General features: G+C 37.8%; 1 protein-coding gene across 2 annotated transcripts; it reads left to right on the forward strand.

Moving 5' to 3' along the window:
* The first annotated feature begins 12,263 nt into the window (after positions 1-12,263).
* SELENOK (selenoprotein K) lies at positions 12,264-14,655 on the forward strand. 2 transcript variants are annotated; one of them, XM_050904714.1, is made up of 4 exons: positions 12,264-12,306; positions 12,943-13,033; positions 13,811-13,891; positions 14,559-14,655. In XM_050904714.1, the coding sequence occupies exons 1-4, from the start codon at positions 12,288-12,290 to the stop codon at positions 14,653-14,655; spliced, it is 288 nt and encodes a 95-aa protein (XP_050760671.1). In that variant the 5' UTR covers positions 12,264-12,287. The 2 variants fall into 2 exon arrangements, with proteins under 2 accessions (XP_050760671.1, XP_050760672.1); XM_050904715.1 differs by having other exon boundaries at positions 14,559-14,646.
* Positions 14,656-16,532: the final 1,877 nt, after the last annotated feature.

Consider the following 16,532-nt stretch of genomic DNA (forward strand, 5'->3'; position numbering starts at 1 on the left):
AGAAAGCCAACCGTATTCTGGGCTGCATCAAAAGAAGCGTAACCAGCAGGTCGAGGGAGGTGATTCTCCCCCTCTACTCCGCTCTTGTGAGACCGTACCTGGAGTACTGCGTTCAGCTCTGGGGCCCCAAACATAAGAAGAACATTAAGAGATTCAAATAATGGCTTCAGAGACTGAAAGGAACAAGCTGTCTTCCAGTTTCTCTTTTATATCAGTCTAATAATAAATTACTCTTCCATGCTTAATCACTCTTTGCAGAAACATTACTTTGTGGGTACCCAAATACTGGATATGTTCAGATACTGGATGTATCATTGTAGTATTTGTAAATGTATCAGAATCTGCTGAAGCTAAGGTTCAAGAAAGATAGGGAACCATACGAGCAATTTACCCAATGAAAGAGACCCTCAGATTTTATATTGTTGGTAAGAAAACACTCAGAAGAGACCTCTACATTTGCATCCCAAAGGACACATGCTTTTCATTAGTATATCAGGAATCTACTATTAGGTAACTTACCATCAAATTATGCAATTTCCATGCAAAAACGTAGATTGCATAACCTACTATTAAATTTTTATTTTTTAAAAATTATTAGCGTAATCAGGTGTCATCTGAAAAACAGCTTTAGAAAATAAGCCTTAGGCAAAAAATGCAAAATCAACACATGATGCTGTCAAGCAACGAAACATATCTGAAATTTGAAGGCAACAGTGTCACTTTTCTATGCATGGAAAGCTACTAATCCAAAGTAACAGAAGGGACTTTAAGAAGCTATTAGTGAAGTTTCTGTCTCTCCAGAACAGCTGTCATTGACAAAAGAAAGCAACCTGACAAAATACAGCACATTGGTTCCAGAACTTAGATTCTGCCTCTCAGCATTAAACAAGTAAAGTCTGATGGGACCAGTCACATTGCAGCAGAAGAGCAAGTGATGGCCAAAATTACTCTCTCCATTGATTTTTTTTTTCTTTAAACTTGCTCTCAGGAGCATGTTTTGAACAGCTTCAAGAGGAGAATCTATAAACAAGCACTTTCTAAAGTCTATTAGCCTAATAAAGCATTGTAATCTATTGTGAGTTCAATTACTTGGAAGCTTCCCTCATACCATTTTAGTTTTCATTTCTCTGATCAGGTCTACAGTGATTCATGTACCTGGCTAATAGCCTGGAAGAAAATCTTGTAACATAAAGGATGGAGAAGACTCTGTGAATGAGTCTTTTGAAATTGAGAAATAGGCATAATAGAGAGCCAAAATGTTCAGGGTAGAAGCATAAGCCCAGAGGAACCAATTCTCTTTACTCTTTCTCTCTCCTTCTTAATGACTTAAAACTATGAAAAGTTTAAAGGGTGCAGAAAGGATCTTCAGGTTAAAGAAATACCCAAGAAAATACAGAACTTCATCACCAACTGTCTCCTGCTTACCTTGCTGCCACACACCTGGAGACTTTCTGCACAGTGAACAAAAGCAGCTGTCTCAAGCCTGGCATCCTTGTCCTTTTTCTCTGGCAGCTATATGAACAGCCAATTACAGATCCCTTCTCCTTTGTTACACATCAGGGAATGCGTGTGGTGTGTTGGGTCAATAGTAAAGGCCAGCCTACAGGGTCATGTTCTAGGTGGGGAACATTCAGGAGCACCTTCTCCACGAGTCACACTCACCTAAAGCATTATACAAATAATATCCAACATCATTTAGAGAACTTTAATAGATAATGTAGCCTTGCTGCTTTGGCAGCATTTAAAGTTCAATTGAGGTATATGCTTAAGAAGAAAGCTAGCCATAGGACCTTTTTGTTTAAAATGCTTCTATTTTCACACTGGTGCCTGACTTCACTCTCACAATTAATTTGAACTGATGCTTACTGGTTCTCAGCAAGATCATGTCACACAATGGGACCATGCAGTACATTATCTCGCCTTCGAAACAAGTCAGACAAACACTGCCAAGACAGCATGTGGAAGCTTCTGTTAGTGATGAAAAAACTGAAGCTGTAACACAAACAGAATGAGAGAAGCAAATATTCCAGAAGCCTAATGACTGCTTCTAATATCCATAAGAAAGGCTGCGGATCTGCAGCAGCAAGGTAAGCAGGAGGCAGCAATGATTGACTGGAAAGTCTCTGAAAGGAGTTCCAAGCATCAAATGCTTTGATATAGTTCCTTCCAGTACCTGATGTCAAACACTTCAAGGAAAAGTACGAGAGATACCATATGAGATAAATATCGGAATAAGCTACTTTTGTCAAAAGTCTCAGCTTAATTCCTACTGCTTGGAGACACAGACATGATCATTTTTATCCCTGACTTTTTTTAAAGCATAAATTAAAACTCTTTTCTTAGTCAAAAGTATCCAATTCCTTTTGATTCTGGGGTTTTTTTTTTTTTTTGGTAGCAGGGAAACAGGAATGAAGGAATCCAATGCCTAAGGAAAAAAAAATGTCTTTCTTTAAACTCACCTCTACTTCTTCCAAAAAGAAATTTAACTTTGACAGTAGCCTAGAATATGAAAATCCTACTGTGAAAGCATAAAATCTAAAATGCTTGATTTCCAAAGCCTTTTTAAAGAACAAGTCTTACAGAGCAGATTTTGGTGGGTTTTTTGTTTGAGGAAACACAACCTCCTTTTGCATGGAACTCTCTTCTGTCAAGACAGCATAAAGGGCTTCCTGATACCTGTTATCACCCTCTAATTTTCATTGACATCAAATGTTTTTGTTACCAAGGAAAATGCAAAACTTTGCGCTGCTTAATCCATTTACATTTTTATATATTTCAACTCTCTTATTATTCATCTTCTCAGATAGTTAGGTATTACTATGTATCTGGTTTTATGCCTGACTTTGCTTCTAAAAGAAATCAACTTTTAATACCATCCTCTGTACTGCTATAATGTCTTTTTTCTATGATGCAGTAATTCGAATTCACTATACTACTCTATGGAAGAATTTTACAAGAAATTTTATCATCTCATTACTCAGCCTGACTTGCATTCCTTTTCTCTACCACTGAAGCTCAGCTTCATGCTGACTGGATTGCTGGAGAACCTTAATTTTTACCATAGTTACTGGCAAATGAAATTAGCACTTATGAATTCTTTATAGGATAGGGTTTTTTCTTCCTTGAGCATGAAACACATGACAATTCAATTGCAATTAATTGTCAACATAAAGAAGTTACTGGGGATTCTTCTCAGTGTCCTAAATTTGCTCCTTCTGAGTTTAAAACTACTTATTTAAGTCAGGCAGAAAAGGGAGAATTTTTAAAGTTATGACAATATGAATGTAGAGAACTGAAAGCATGGTTTTGTCACCCAGTCTGATGGAGACGGACAAAAATATTAAATAAGTTTATATAAAATTATTTCTTACTGGGGGCTACCTTTGCTGCTGACAGCACTGAGCCAGGGTACATTATGTGCTAGATTATGAGGTATAACACAGTGGACTATCTTAAATGAGAAAAAATGGAAAATGCAATAAGTAGGATAAAGAATTGCAGCTGTATTTTTAAATCAGATTCTTTGGGGTCCTCTATCATGTGATAATGGCAGAAGCAAACATGATAGTCACATAAAAGCTAAACTGGGAATGCGTATATGTTCCCCAATCAGATATTACATAATACTTCTTTGATTAACTCTACTATAAAAAGTCTCACATGTGCCTAAACTGATTTCAAATGGTAGCTCAAAACCATTTTTGCAACCCATGAGATACTGTACAGCATGGCGTACCAACTTCCTGCAAAATATGGAATTTTTCTGGGGGTGTGTTGTCCCAGATTACTTCTATAGCTTGTAAGGGATTTCTCCTACCAGAAGACCATTGTTTTAAATACATCTTTCTCAGAGGAGGCAATCTGTTTTTGCAATGAATCTTTTGTCATGGCTGTAGCTTCCCTTTTACATTCCGTAAAACCAAGAATAGCAATGTTGCATATAGAGAAACATCAAAATTAGGAGCAATAAGAATGGAGTAAGAATGATGCAACCTCAATGCAGTGTGCTTTTAAAACCTCTACAGAATCATCATGTCAGCACCCATTCCAGGCTTCACAGCATCCGCATCTTCCCAAACACTCCCTAACAAATCATAACTATGTGCTTTTTAAATACCTACACTGCTTGCACCCATTTAAAGGTTTTTCGATTGCATTAACATATTCCATTAAAGTAGTAACTTTTCAGAAGACAAAAATTGATATTAATACTCCAACACAACCATAAGAGCTCTTCCCAACAATGTGTCAATTATCACTTCACTGTTTTATTCACCAAATAGATTATGGAATTGGCTTCATCCACCTACTTCTGACAAGTACCTTAACTGCTATTTTTATCTTGGCTGTTAAGTCTGAAACAGTTAAAGAAAGTTCAACAGCTAAAGCTGTAGATCAAGTACCAGAGATGCCTCTAGCAACAGTTAGAGCCTTGTTTAATTTGTCACCTTACAAAGCATTGCCCTTTCTAATGCAGTAATGGACATTCTCAAAATTTATGTTAATCTTGTCATATACAATTTCCATTGACAAGTCTACATTGCTGGCCATTATACTGCAAAGAGGGAAAAAACAAGGTTTCATTCGCTGTAATCTGGTATGATTCCAGGACTGCATATCCACATTACATCTTTACCAGCAGCAAAGTTCATGCCAGCTGCCAGTCCTCAGCGTGCACCGCATATGAACAGAGAGCTAATAACCCTGCGCCCACACTGCAGGAGTGTTCCAGCTGCTGTGCAATCTCAGCCGTAGTTCATCAGGAGGGAATCTACTCTTAGCACAACAGTAGTGTATGTTCAAGTGTCTACTGCAAGACTCCAAATGCAGACACAAAACTTCAAACATATAGTAAAGCAAATATGCATCAAGAAGAAATATTCCTGCTCACTCAATCATCAGTGTATATGCAACCCATGCATATCCAGCAGAAAACAGCACTGTCTATATCCTAGCTGTATGTACTGTCAGGGACAAGTGCCATTTCAGTTGAGTACATGAGAAATAAGAAACAATTAGGTGAGTTTGTTCTTTAACAATATTTAAGAATTTAGCACTAACAGTGCTGATTATATTAAAAGGACTAACACAACCAAGAAATATAATTCCTTTATAATCATCTCAGTCCATAAATATTCAGCAAGTCTCCCAAGAGAGACTTGGAGATAGTCGTCTAATCTGACTCCAGTACAGCTGGAGATAGTACTGATGTTCAGTAGAACTGGATTAGGCTGTGGAACAGAAACTTTCTGATAAAACCAACCACACTAAACCAAGTGTAGGAGCACAACAAAAAGCAGCCAGCTCTCTAACAAAAACAACATGCATACAAATGAGAAAATAAGAACTTGAAAAATATTCAGAGTAATTCATGTTTCTTTTTTTCAGAAACATGTACCCTTCAGCACCAACATTCCCAAAACTCACTCCTACTGAAATCTAATACCTTTCCAGCTATGGCTTCACACACCTGCCCCAGCTATCCCATGAGGCACCGCCCACACAAGGCTCACCTGAATATCAGTGAGGCCAGAGGATTCCAATACATATTTTGTGTTGTAGTCATCTCAGACACAAAAATAAAGATAAATCACAAGCAGTAGGGCCTTGTTGGAATGCAAGTCTTTCCAGTTCCCTTTCCCACTTTTCACGTATGAGTTTTCTCAGTCATATAGCCCATACCTCTCCCACCAGGTGGCTGATAAGAACGTTCCAGCTATCTACAAGCAGCTCCACAGCATCAGTGAGCTAAAGCCTTTTTTCCTCCTTGGAGTGTATTCGTAACCAAGCTATCACCTAAAACGGACAGTCTAATGTATGCCAAACGTTTAATAGAGCTTTTACAGATAACAGAAACGCACTATATCCTTTAAGGGGCCCCAGAGAACAGAGTCAATGTAAAACCTTTTGAATGAAAGGAGGTTTACTTAGATATGATAATATCTGGCATTTAAACCATTCTTCAGCACTCTGAGAGACCATTTCTTTCTTTAACATGTTTATCTTTTCGCAGCTTTTAAAACACCTCTCCCTGCTTTGACTAGTACCACAGTGCTAAACAAATCAGTACAAGCAAATTTTTGCATGCAGGTAAGACCAAAATCACAGTAAAAGACTACGACATCAGTTCAACCATGTTATCACCCGCACCTGCAACAGTCTGGCAGAAAAGCCAACATCCACATCACACCACCCGTCTTAACAAATCCATTCCTCTGGTTAATCATTCCTTTTAATCTCTAAAGATACCACAACAGGATAATGGTGTCATTTTCGATATCAAATTAAAATCTGGGAAGTGGAAATAGCCATGTGAAATCTGTAGGTGTGCTTACAAGCTAACTTTACAAATACAGTTTTAAAATATAAGAACAGTAATGAAAAAGGATAATCCCTAACTTGAACATTTATTCTTCGAATTTTATTGCATTGAATTTCACTTTTCACTAAACAGAAAGCCCATTATTTCTAAAAAAGTTCAGAAAAAGAGTAGCAAGAAAAAGACGCAAAAGCAGGCATTGTGTACGTGCATACATTCACAATCCAGTCTCATCAGGTACATGAGAAATCAAATTTTCATGCATTAGCAGACAGCATAACAAGGCAAAGGATATTTGCCTTAAACCAAAATACTAACAGAGTCTGAGACTGCTTTTGTTTCCTCTACCTGACAGCTGGAAGCATATCCTCAAGAAATTAACACAGGTATGAGAATAAGCAAGTCAGTTCTATTTCAGGCTTTACCATTAACTTGCTCCATAGGTTTGAGGATGTGATTTTTATTTTCAGTTGACCCATCTGATGATCATTATTTTTCCTACCTACCATACTTCAAAAGGTCATTATTACACATATTTATGTTAACCTTTTTTCATTTATACCAAAAAATTGCCAACGGTACCACTAACAAAACTGGAAGTCTGCTATTCCACAGCAGAGTTCTCAGCTTCTCCCCAGACTAACTAACTGGGACAGGGCAGGAGCAAACAAAAATCAACCAACCAACCAACCCACCCACCCCCCAATCTTTCCCATTGTATAATAATCATATGTAAACATACAAGCATTTCTCCAACTTTACCCAAAACCCTACCAGTATAAGACTTCTAACGAATTCCCAAAACAGTATACATCTGTGTATTCAACACTGGTCCTTAATCCAGTAAGAATTTGCTACTTACGCATTACTTAAGTGTCTAGTGGCACTGGACTAAGGATTTTTGTATAAAGGAGAATCCAAACATGTTATGACTAACTTGGTAGAAAGTTTGCAGTGTAATTAAACAAAGCAGAGCGCGTTATTTCACACTTACGCTGCCACCTGATGGATATTCAAAGTATCAGCACTACTCAATAACCATGCATGAAACACGGGTATTTCTTCACTGTGGTCAAGTACTTTCACCAATTACTGAACATGCTCTTTTTCTGCCTGAACAGAAAATTTAGCACAGTATTCACCCTGCGTAGAGGAGTGTGGAAGTTTCTTTCTAGATTCTCATACAACTTTAAATTGAGGACCAACAATTTCATTCTACTGAGGGTTGAAGTCTTTGTTATTAAGAAGAATATGTAATATTTACAGACAGTTATGGCTTTCTTTATATAAGGATATGCTGTTATCTAAAGAAATATAAAAGCACAAGACAGACCTTTGGCATTCCTCCAGCATGTATTTGCTTTCAAACTGTTAACTGTAGTAATCTTGCACTAAAGTCTCCTCATGTTTGTTATTCAGATATCAACAAATGATATAAAAAAAACAATTAACAGACAAATTCTGTTACCAGAACATCTAGTCTCTGTCCCAGCTAGGGAGAAAAAAATAGTTCACAGCATTATATGCTTATTTTCTTGACCTGATTTTATGCTGAGATCAGAGCTGCTGATTTTGCAAAATGTATCTTCCAGTTGAAATTTGCACAGGATATCTTTAACTCAAACCCCACAATACATGAGTATATCCTTGTCTGGGACGCTAAAGAATAAAAAGAATTACGTCTTCAATCAATTATTCAGAACTGAAGCTTAAACAGGCAAGTTCTGTTTAAAATTCTGACATTAAATCAACATAATTTAGTTCCAAGAATTGAGTTTCAGCTCTGCCACAAACAGCAAATTATTTCCATTTTTCTTATAAAAGCTGTTAAAAAATAGATTCCTGTGAAATATCCTCCAAATTTTACGTTTATGGTGCAATGAACATTCTACGTTTGTAATTTGGAGTTTAGAAGACCTTCTCACTCTAATACATACAGGATTAATTGTGTGTGCATAAGACAAATACCACATGACAATCAGCTCTTCTATGAATAATTCAAGTCCAAATTAAGTTTTGAATGTTTCCATTTAAACTATGTGATGGTGCAACATGATAATCACTATGCGAAAAAACTATAGGCCAGCAAAAAAAAAAAAAAAGATGCCTTTTCTGTTTCTGCTATTCAAATGTGGTCAATAGTTTGCAAATCTTCTTCAGGGCAAAGTCAAGTTTCCCCTGTTTAGCTTTTAATTCAAAATTATTTTCTCTTAAAAAGTTTATGTTCATATTAAAAACGTAGCATAAATTTTACAGAGTATAAGCCCTGTCCATGCTGTATCACCTCTTCTCTATGCATACAATTTGCTAATTCTCTTGCATCACAACTAAAAGGTCACCCCTTAGTATATAAAATGCTATAAAAATAGCTGACCCATGGTTTTGCTACTTTTGATGAAAAAATAGAAAAAGTTACTAAAGCACAGCAGTATGTTGCTCAGACACCAGTAGTTAGGTATTGATATGCAAATACACAATTCACAAGGAATCAAGCTATACAAATGTACATCTGGAATAGAGCCTAAAAAACCAAACCACCTAAAAACACGATGTATCCCACTGAGAGTTCAGATTGCATTAAAAAAAATGAAAAGCCCACTTAGTATTGGTCTTTTTCAATTACTTATCTTAATATACGGCCTACAGTACTCTTCATGACATTGTACAGATATTTACTTTGCCTACCATCAAATGATCACATCTCCCCAGTTTCCAAATAGCATCTATGTTAACTTTTAGCTTTTATGCATCAATGACTGCCCGGCTCTATTCCTCACAGTACCCACCTTCAGAAGGGCAACCCAGCTGGTTTGTATTTCTGTTGCTGACTTCCAAAATGCCGCCTTCTACTAATTTTCATTAAGCGCAGGTGCACTGCTCCTGTGGTCCTCTGAACTTCCCAGCATCAGGCACACAGACTGAAAGCAAAGGTGCAGGTCACTGAAGAACTCCAGCTAGCAACAGCTAGAGACACCTGCCCTGCCCTTTGTGAAGGAGTAGCTGCTCAGAGTGGGATGCCAGGCCTGTGGTGCTACCAGAAATGAGCTCCCATCAGAGCTTATGTCCACACCTGCTGTCCCAACTGTACCAAAAACTGCAAATGCACATGAATAACCGTTTTCCTATTCCTCTTCTCTACTCCATTCCTGACCTGAGGACAGGTCAATGGATAACAAGCTTGATGATGCAATGCTACCATTGATTTTTAACCACACCTTTTAAATCTCACATTTTCTTGTCTAAAACACAAATATGGAAATAAATAAATAATGCTTATGTAAGTACTTTAAAAATAGTTATAAATACTAAAATTTTCATGTATCATTTTATGCAATGGTTGGTTATTTTGCCACTGTTAAGTACCTGAACATGCTTCCTTGGAAAAATAAAACTGTTAGGAATACACACACACACTAGTACTCTCAATTTAAAAAGTATATTTCTTTAATTTCATTCACCAAAAATACATTTCACAGAGAAAGTTTGCATTGTACTTAGGTAATTTTAGGGCACTGAGACAATACTTATTATTACTTCATTATTAAATAAACCAAAACTCACTCACATATGATTTTACTTTAAAAAAAAATAAATAACTGAAGAACCCACTAATCATCCTCTTTGTTGTTTGGGTTTGGGGTTTTTTTTGTCATTTGGAAAACAAAAAATACATTGTTCCTTTCTGCATGATTAACACATTCCCTCTGAAAGATAATACATTAAAAAAGGGAATGAATTGTTCAAATTCTTATTACATTAATTCATGCAGGACAACATCAACTGCATACATAGCATGAGTTCAGGTGGAATAATTACCTGCTCATATTGAGGTTCACTATTCTGTTTCTGTCTAAAGTACAGTGATAAGTTTGGACTGTGACATTTGTTTTTATATTAGCAAGAGTCAGTTTGTGTGTGTTTTCAACACATCACAAAATTTACAATACCACCTTTATCTCTACTTACTGCCATTATCTTCCCATTGCTATCCTCCCTCTTTTTGTTTTCTTCTTGGTAAATGTTGTATCTACAACATGTGCCGTAATTATTTAAACATAAGATAATTTGCTGTTTTGTCTCAAAGCCTAGTGAAAAGAAAACAAAGTGTATTTATGAAAATCATTTAAAAACAAGACTCTATCTTTTTCACGTTAGCATACTATACAAAGGTATGCATTTGTCATATACTTTCCTTGAGTACTGTTATTTTCATATTATTTGACAATACCTTTTTAAAGTAACGTTTTCACTTTCCGTATAAACTTAGCATTTATGTAACAGTATCACCTAACACACGATATCAGATCTACTATGCATTCTATAAATTAGAAGTACACCAATACATCTTTCTTCCAGTTTATTGTTCCATTTATCTGGTTTCACTGACAATCTAAAAACAATGTTCAAATGACTCACTGACTGAATCTCTCTTTTTCTTTTATACCTATGTAGGCTGAGTTTTGCAATTTGTAAACTGAAACTGATCTGACTACACTTGACTATTATTTGAAAAAATCATCATAAACATAGCTAAATAAGAAAAAAGGATAGATGTTGTCCCTGAATAATTTTAACATACTGCATTTTTGCTCATTATGCACTGTGTAGCACCCACTATTTTCTAAACACTTTTGCATTTCCCCATTGAGTGGTAGATTACCTAGCTCTTATATTAATGATAAATAATTATTTTATGTATGTAGTTACAGATACTTTTCTTTCACAATTGCTTTCAGTTGTTTACAAGAGTTTATTTCTGGAACATCAAACATTTATAAACACCTGTCAGTTGCAAACAATTTCTTTACTAGGGGACAACTACATTGTCAGAGACATATTACAACTTCAACCTCAGACAACACTCTTGTGTTAAGAGGTTTAGCAGAAGACTTTAACTCATCGTTATTAGGAAAAGACAGGTCTTGCAAAGGCAGTATTACAATGTTTTTATATTAATTTTTTCTTACTGCTGTTTCCCAGTAGAATTACACATCCCTTCTCTACTAGTTTAGTTTAAAAGAGAGAAGACGTTATATTAAATTTGCCTGTATAGCTATATAGTTACCTCCAATTTTACATGCATGGATTCTCCATGAGAAGAAGAGTTAGCCACTATTTGCAGGGCAAAGTTTTTATAAAAATAAAATTTTAAGCAAATGCTCAACTTTGGGCTGAACATTCCCTCCAACAAAATGGCAATATACATAGCCACATACCTGTCATTACATAAAAGGAACCAAAGTTCCCTTTGAAGTTTTAAATAAATACCTGCATTTGGTCATATTTCTAACATTACTATAGTGAGTTATCACTTTCAATATTCCATTAGAGAAAACCACATGGATGAACAAGGCTCTCTTCAACAACTAGAGAAAATTGAGGCGGCGATAAAGGACAAAAGCGCTAGCTTTTATCTAAGATCCAGCAGAAGTTAAACTATGGAAGACTACTAAGAACACTTAATTTTTATGAAAGCTACCCTGGCAAACTACTAACTACAGTTATTGTTTCCTGTTAACTGTTGCTAAAACCATACGCTTATCGGGCACGGCACAGAAGCTCCGACACAGCGGTGTAACTACTACAACAAATACATTCTGGGAGCGAAACAGAACCGCCCGCTCTGAGGGAGGAGACGCCCCACCTGAACACACCGGCCGGCCGCCCACAGCGGGGCTGCCGGGGCGGACCCCTCGTTAACGCGAGGCTGCCTGTTGCTACGACTACTGCGGCAAAGGGAACCAGGAAAACAAGGGCCGCCCAGCACCGCCACAGCCATATCCTCACGGCACTGCCCGCGCCGCGCCGCCACCCCCCTCTTCCCTCAGCCCCCGTCGGCCGGAAGCGAGGAGTCGGTACCACAGCAGGGCGCCGCCTTCAGCGGCCCCTTCTGAGCATGCGCCTGCCGCCCGCGCACGCGCAGCGGGGGCGAGGGCAGGTGACGGGGCAGCGCCCGCGGCCCGCCGCCATGGTGTACATCTCCAACGGTGAGGGGCAGCTGGTGGGAGAGGGTCGCGCCTTTTCCCCTCAGCGGGCTGGCGGCGCGGGGGCGGCGGCCGCGCAGCGGGGCGGCGGGGGACAGGCTGGCGTCCGGGGCGGCGAGCGGGGGACGGCTGGGGGGCATCGGGCCTGCGCTGGGCAGGGCGCTGCCTCCGCGCACCGCCGCTGCCCGGGAGAGCCCAGCACGCTGCCCTGAGCGAGCAGCACGTCTCGCCCGCTGCCGCTGTCAAATGCACCCCACATCCACGCGCTTCTCTGTGGCCTGGATTTGAGCCTTACGTGCTTCTAAACGGTTCTTAAGGACTTCGAAAAGTCCAAGTGTGTTCTGCATACATGGGGAGCGTAACAGAGAAGCAGCTTAACCACATATAGGGAAACAGAGACTGTACTGGTATTTTTTTGTAGGTTTACCTGGACACAGTGTCCAGGTGGTAGTGATCCGATTATTTCAAGTACTTGGACAATACCCTGTAGGGAATGAAACTTGCTACTGTTGCCCATAAAGTGTAGTGTCTCCATCCTGTGTGCAAATTCTAGACTCGGCAGATATGTTTTTGTGTAATACACTGTACAGTGTCACACACTAAACATCACTGCATGTTTTGTACCTTGGTATGTTACAGGACAAGTTTTGGATAACCAGAGTCGGGCTCCTTGGCGTTTGTCATCTATAACAGATTTCTTCTGGTCGATAGCAGATTTTGTGGTTCTGTTGTAAGTAGAAATCAATTCTTTTGCTGAGCTTTATTTTAGATTTGCCATAGGTAGAAGCTACTCAGTGCTATCAGTAACACAACAATAAAAATGCTAGCTTTACTCTTTAGCATTCCTTATCTACTGTCCCCAAATCATATATGAATGCTTTAATATGACTATGTGGCTTTGGTTATTAAGCACTATAGTATATTTAATGAAAAGTGTATGAAAAGTGATGCTAACTTACTGGCAGTTCAAATGAGTTTTCTTACATTTCTTCCATTTTAACACTGCAAAATGAAAAAGCATACACTTTTGTTAAACAGCTAATGTCTAATAGCTGATCAAATAATTAAGATATTATTTGGAGAATTTCTACTGGTGACAATAGATTCTGGCTATGTAAAAATAATCATACAGCAGTAATCACAAATTTGTGGCCCTAGATCAAAGCCAGTTAAGAAACAAAAAGTTCTTTTGACGTATTCAACAGTCCAGTATTTCAGTTACAGGTTTATACTTTATGCATTTCTTGCATATTTATTGCATATTTACCAGAAAACTCGATTTTATAGTTTGAGCCTCACTATAATTTAGAATTACTTCAGATTTTATCTTCATATGTGGGAGAAAAATTGCCAAGATTTACTAAACAACAATGATCTTGAGAAGATGATACACTGTTCATTCCTGAACACTACTTACTGTTTTTCAGGCCATTTCTTACCTTGCAATCCAAAAATTCAGAAACTATATCTAGCAATCAATTTACCTAACTCCTGTTTTATTTTTCAGTTTCCAGAGCATTATCCAACCAGATTTGAGAAGAAGAGGCTACACATCTTCCTCCTATTCAGGATACAATGACGGAAGAGGGTATTTTTTCATATTCACACTAGTTCTGATTTTTTTTCCTATCTTAGCAAAATGACGTAATGTATTCAGATTACAGTTGTGATTTGCATTGAATCGGGTCATGTAAGAAGACTAAAATGTTTATCTGCAGTATTTTGTCTGAAACTTGTTGATACAATACATAGCTTTGGATAGCTGTAGTAACAGTATAGTCTAACTCTCACTGAAACTAGTTTTGAAACCTGCCTAATAGACAATATGCATCTTTGTTGAAATTCTTTTGTTAGACTTGCTTATACTCATTATTTGATTTACATTAAATCAGTCATTTCATGTATTAGATTACCTATGGATAAAGCAGAACAGTTACAGGGATATCATTTCTATAAACACTATAGTTACTCTGTTTCTTTGTTCTTAATGGCTTGCCTAGCTTTTTTGTAGGACTGTGTAAAAGCCTCAGTTGGCTGTAGCTTTCTCTTGTGAGACAGGAGTAATTAGAACAGTTTGCATAAGAGAATTTTCGTGAAAGTGGGGTTGGGGGTTTTTTTACAGCTTTTCACATGAAACCCAAACAACTTTTCCAGAGGTTCTAACTTTCTATCGTTTAGAGACAGTGTTATTATATTTCTAGTTTAACAATTTCATGCCAATTGAATAGATGTTGTTTTCCTTGCTTTCTTTTCAGGCCTCCAGCACATCCTCGCCGTAGGATGGGTCGAATAAATCACTGGGGTGGAGGCCCCAGTCCACCACCAATGGCTGGAGGTGGATGAGGAAGGTAATTCCAAATCTGCTGTATCCTGCTTTGAATTTTTTTTTTTTTTAAATAATTGAAGGTAAAGGTAGAATGGAGTGTTTCGTCCTCCTTTTGCAAAAGTTACCAAAACAGGAACAGAATCAAAGTGGCCAGATACTTTCAGTAAAGGGGGAAAAAAGGGAGGGGGTGTGTTAAAAGGTTTTGGCTCAGAAATGGTGAGGTTCTACTTTTAATTGCATAGAAGTGGATATACAAAGAGTAGCAAAGGTTTTTGAACACAGCTGATAAAAAATTGTTTATAACTTTGTCGTGGTTTAACCCCAGCCGGCAGCTAAGTACCATGCAGCCGCTCGCTCACTGCCCCCCAGCCCTGGGATGGGGGAGAGAATCAGGAAAAAAAACCTCGTGAGTTGAGATAAAGACAGTTTAATAGGACAGAAAGGAATGAAAAACAATGATAATTATAATAATAATATGACAATAGTAATACTAAAAGAATTAAACTATACAAAGCAAGTGGTGCACAATGCAATTGCCTACCACTCATTGACCGATGCCCAGTTACCTCCCAAGCCACGAGCCGCCCCTCCCAGCCAGCTCCCCCAGTTTATATACTGGGCATGATGTCATATGGTATGGAATAGCTCTTTGGCCAGTTTGGGTCAGCTGTCCTGGCGGTGTCCCCTCCCAGCTTCTTGTGCCCCTCCAGCCTTCTTGCTGGCTGGGCACAAGAAGCTGAAAAATCCTTGACTTACTATAAACGCTACTTAGCAACAACTAAAAACATCAGTGTGTTATCAACATTATTTTCCTACTAAATCCAAAACACAGCACTATACCAGCTACTAGGAAGAAAATTAACTCTGTCCTAGCCGAAACCAGGACAAACTTTTCATCTTTTTTGGCTGCTAATTTAAAGTCCTGTCCAGATCGGTAGTGACTGAAACTTTGTTTGCATTTCTAGTAGTTATCATATGACACGTGAGGTTTTTTTGTTTAAAGTAGATACTTCTCAATAGAAAAGAAGGCAAATTAATAAAGTTGTTAAAAGACTATTAGTAAAAATCTTTTTTCCTGTTACAGTGATATAGCTATGCAAACCTGGAATTCTAGTATAGCATAAAAATCAGAATTGCTTAAAATGGGGGGCAAAAAACATTAAAAAATCCCTAGTCTTTAAATTTCTTACAGCTGCCTGAACTTTAATTCTGTTTTATTAATTAGTTTGGCTGGTGGAAGTTTCATCTAACACTGAATGTATATATGCTATGGTTTAATTTACTTTAAGACTTAAGTAAACAATCCTCCTTCTTTTTCATTAATCACTCCCCATTGTTACCATAACAAAAGTTACAAGAAAAAAAACCACATGCAGGTGGTTAATACCTGTAAATCTTGTAGGAGAAAGTTCATATTCCAAAAAGCACATACACCAGTATTTCAATTCCCTAGAAAAGGGATAAGCTTCTTTCCATGATTTTTTTTTTCATTTGGATGGTATTTTTTTTTTCTTTTTGACTAGACATGAGGCCAGCAAAGGGTGTGGGGACAGCTTTTGGGTAATAATAGCAATGTGTAATCTGCTCAGGAATAGAAGTTTGCGAGCCTTTAGCATGTCTCATTTAGCTAAATTACATAATTTTATCTCGCAAAGAAAGGCCTTGTTCTCTTTAAATGTACTGTAATTATCTTTTAGGTAAGCACCTGCTGAAGAGGCAGGCAAAAGCATACACATTTGCAAGATGAAAGGGAAGAAGTGTTCAGTGGTGGACCAAATGAGTTTGAATGTTGTGAATATGTATGTCTAACTGGAAACTGTTCTGTGATATAAGCAGATCAATGAAGTTGTACTGGGAACTCCTTCAAGGATCCGGTGTAACTGAACCACAGTTTTATTAAATA

The sequence above is a fragment of the Gymnogyps californianus genome, chromosome 13 (genome assembly GCF_018139145.2).
Source record: "Gymnogyps californianus isolate 813 chromosome 13, ASM1813914v2, whole genome shotgun sequence".
Classification (NCBI taxonomy): Eukaryota; Metazoa; Chordata; class Aves; order Accipitriformes; family Cathartidae; genus Gymnogyps; species Gymnogyps californianus.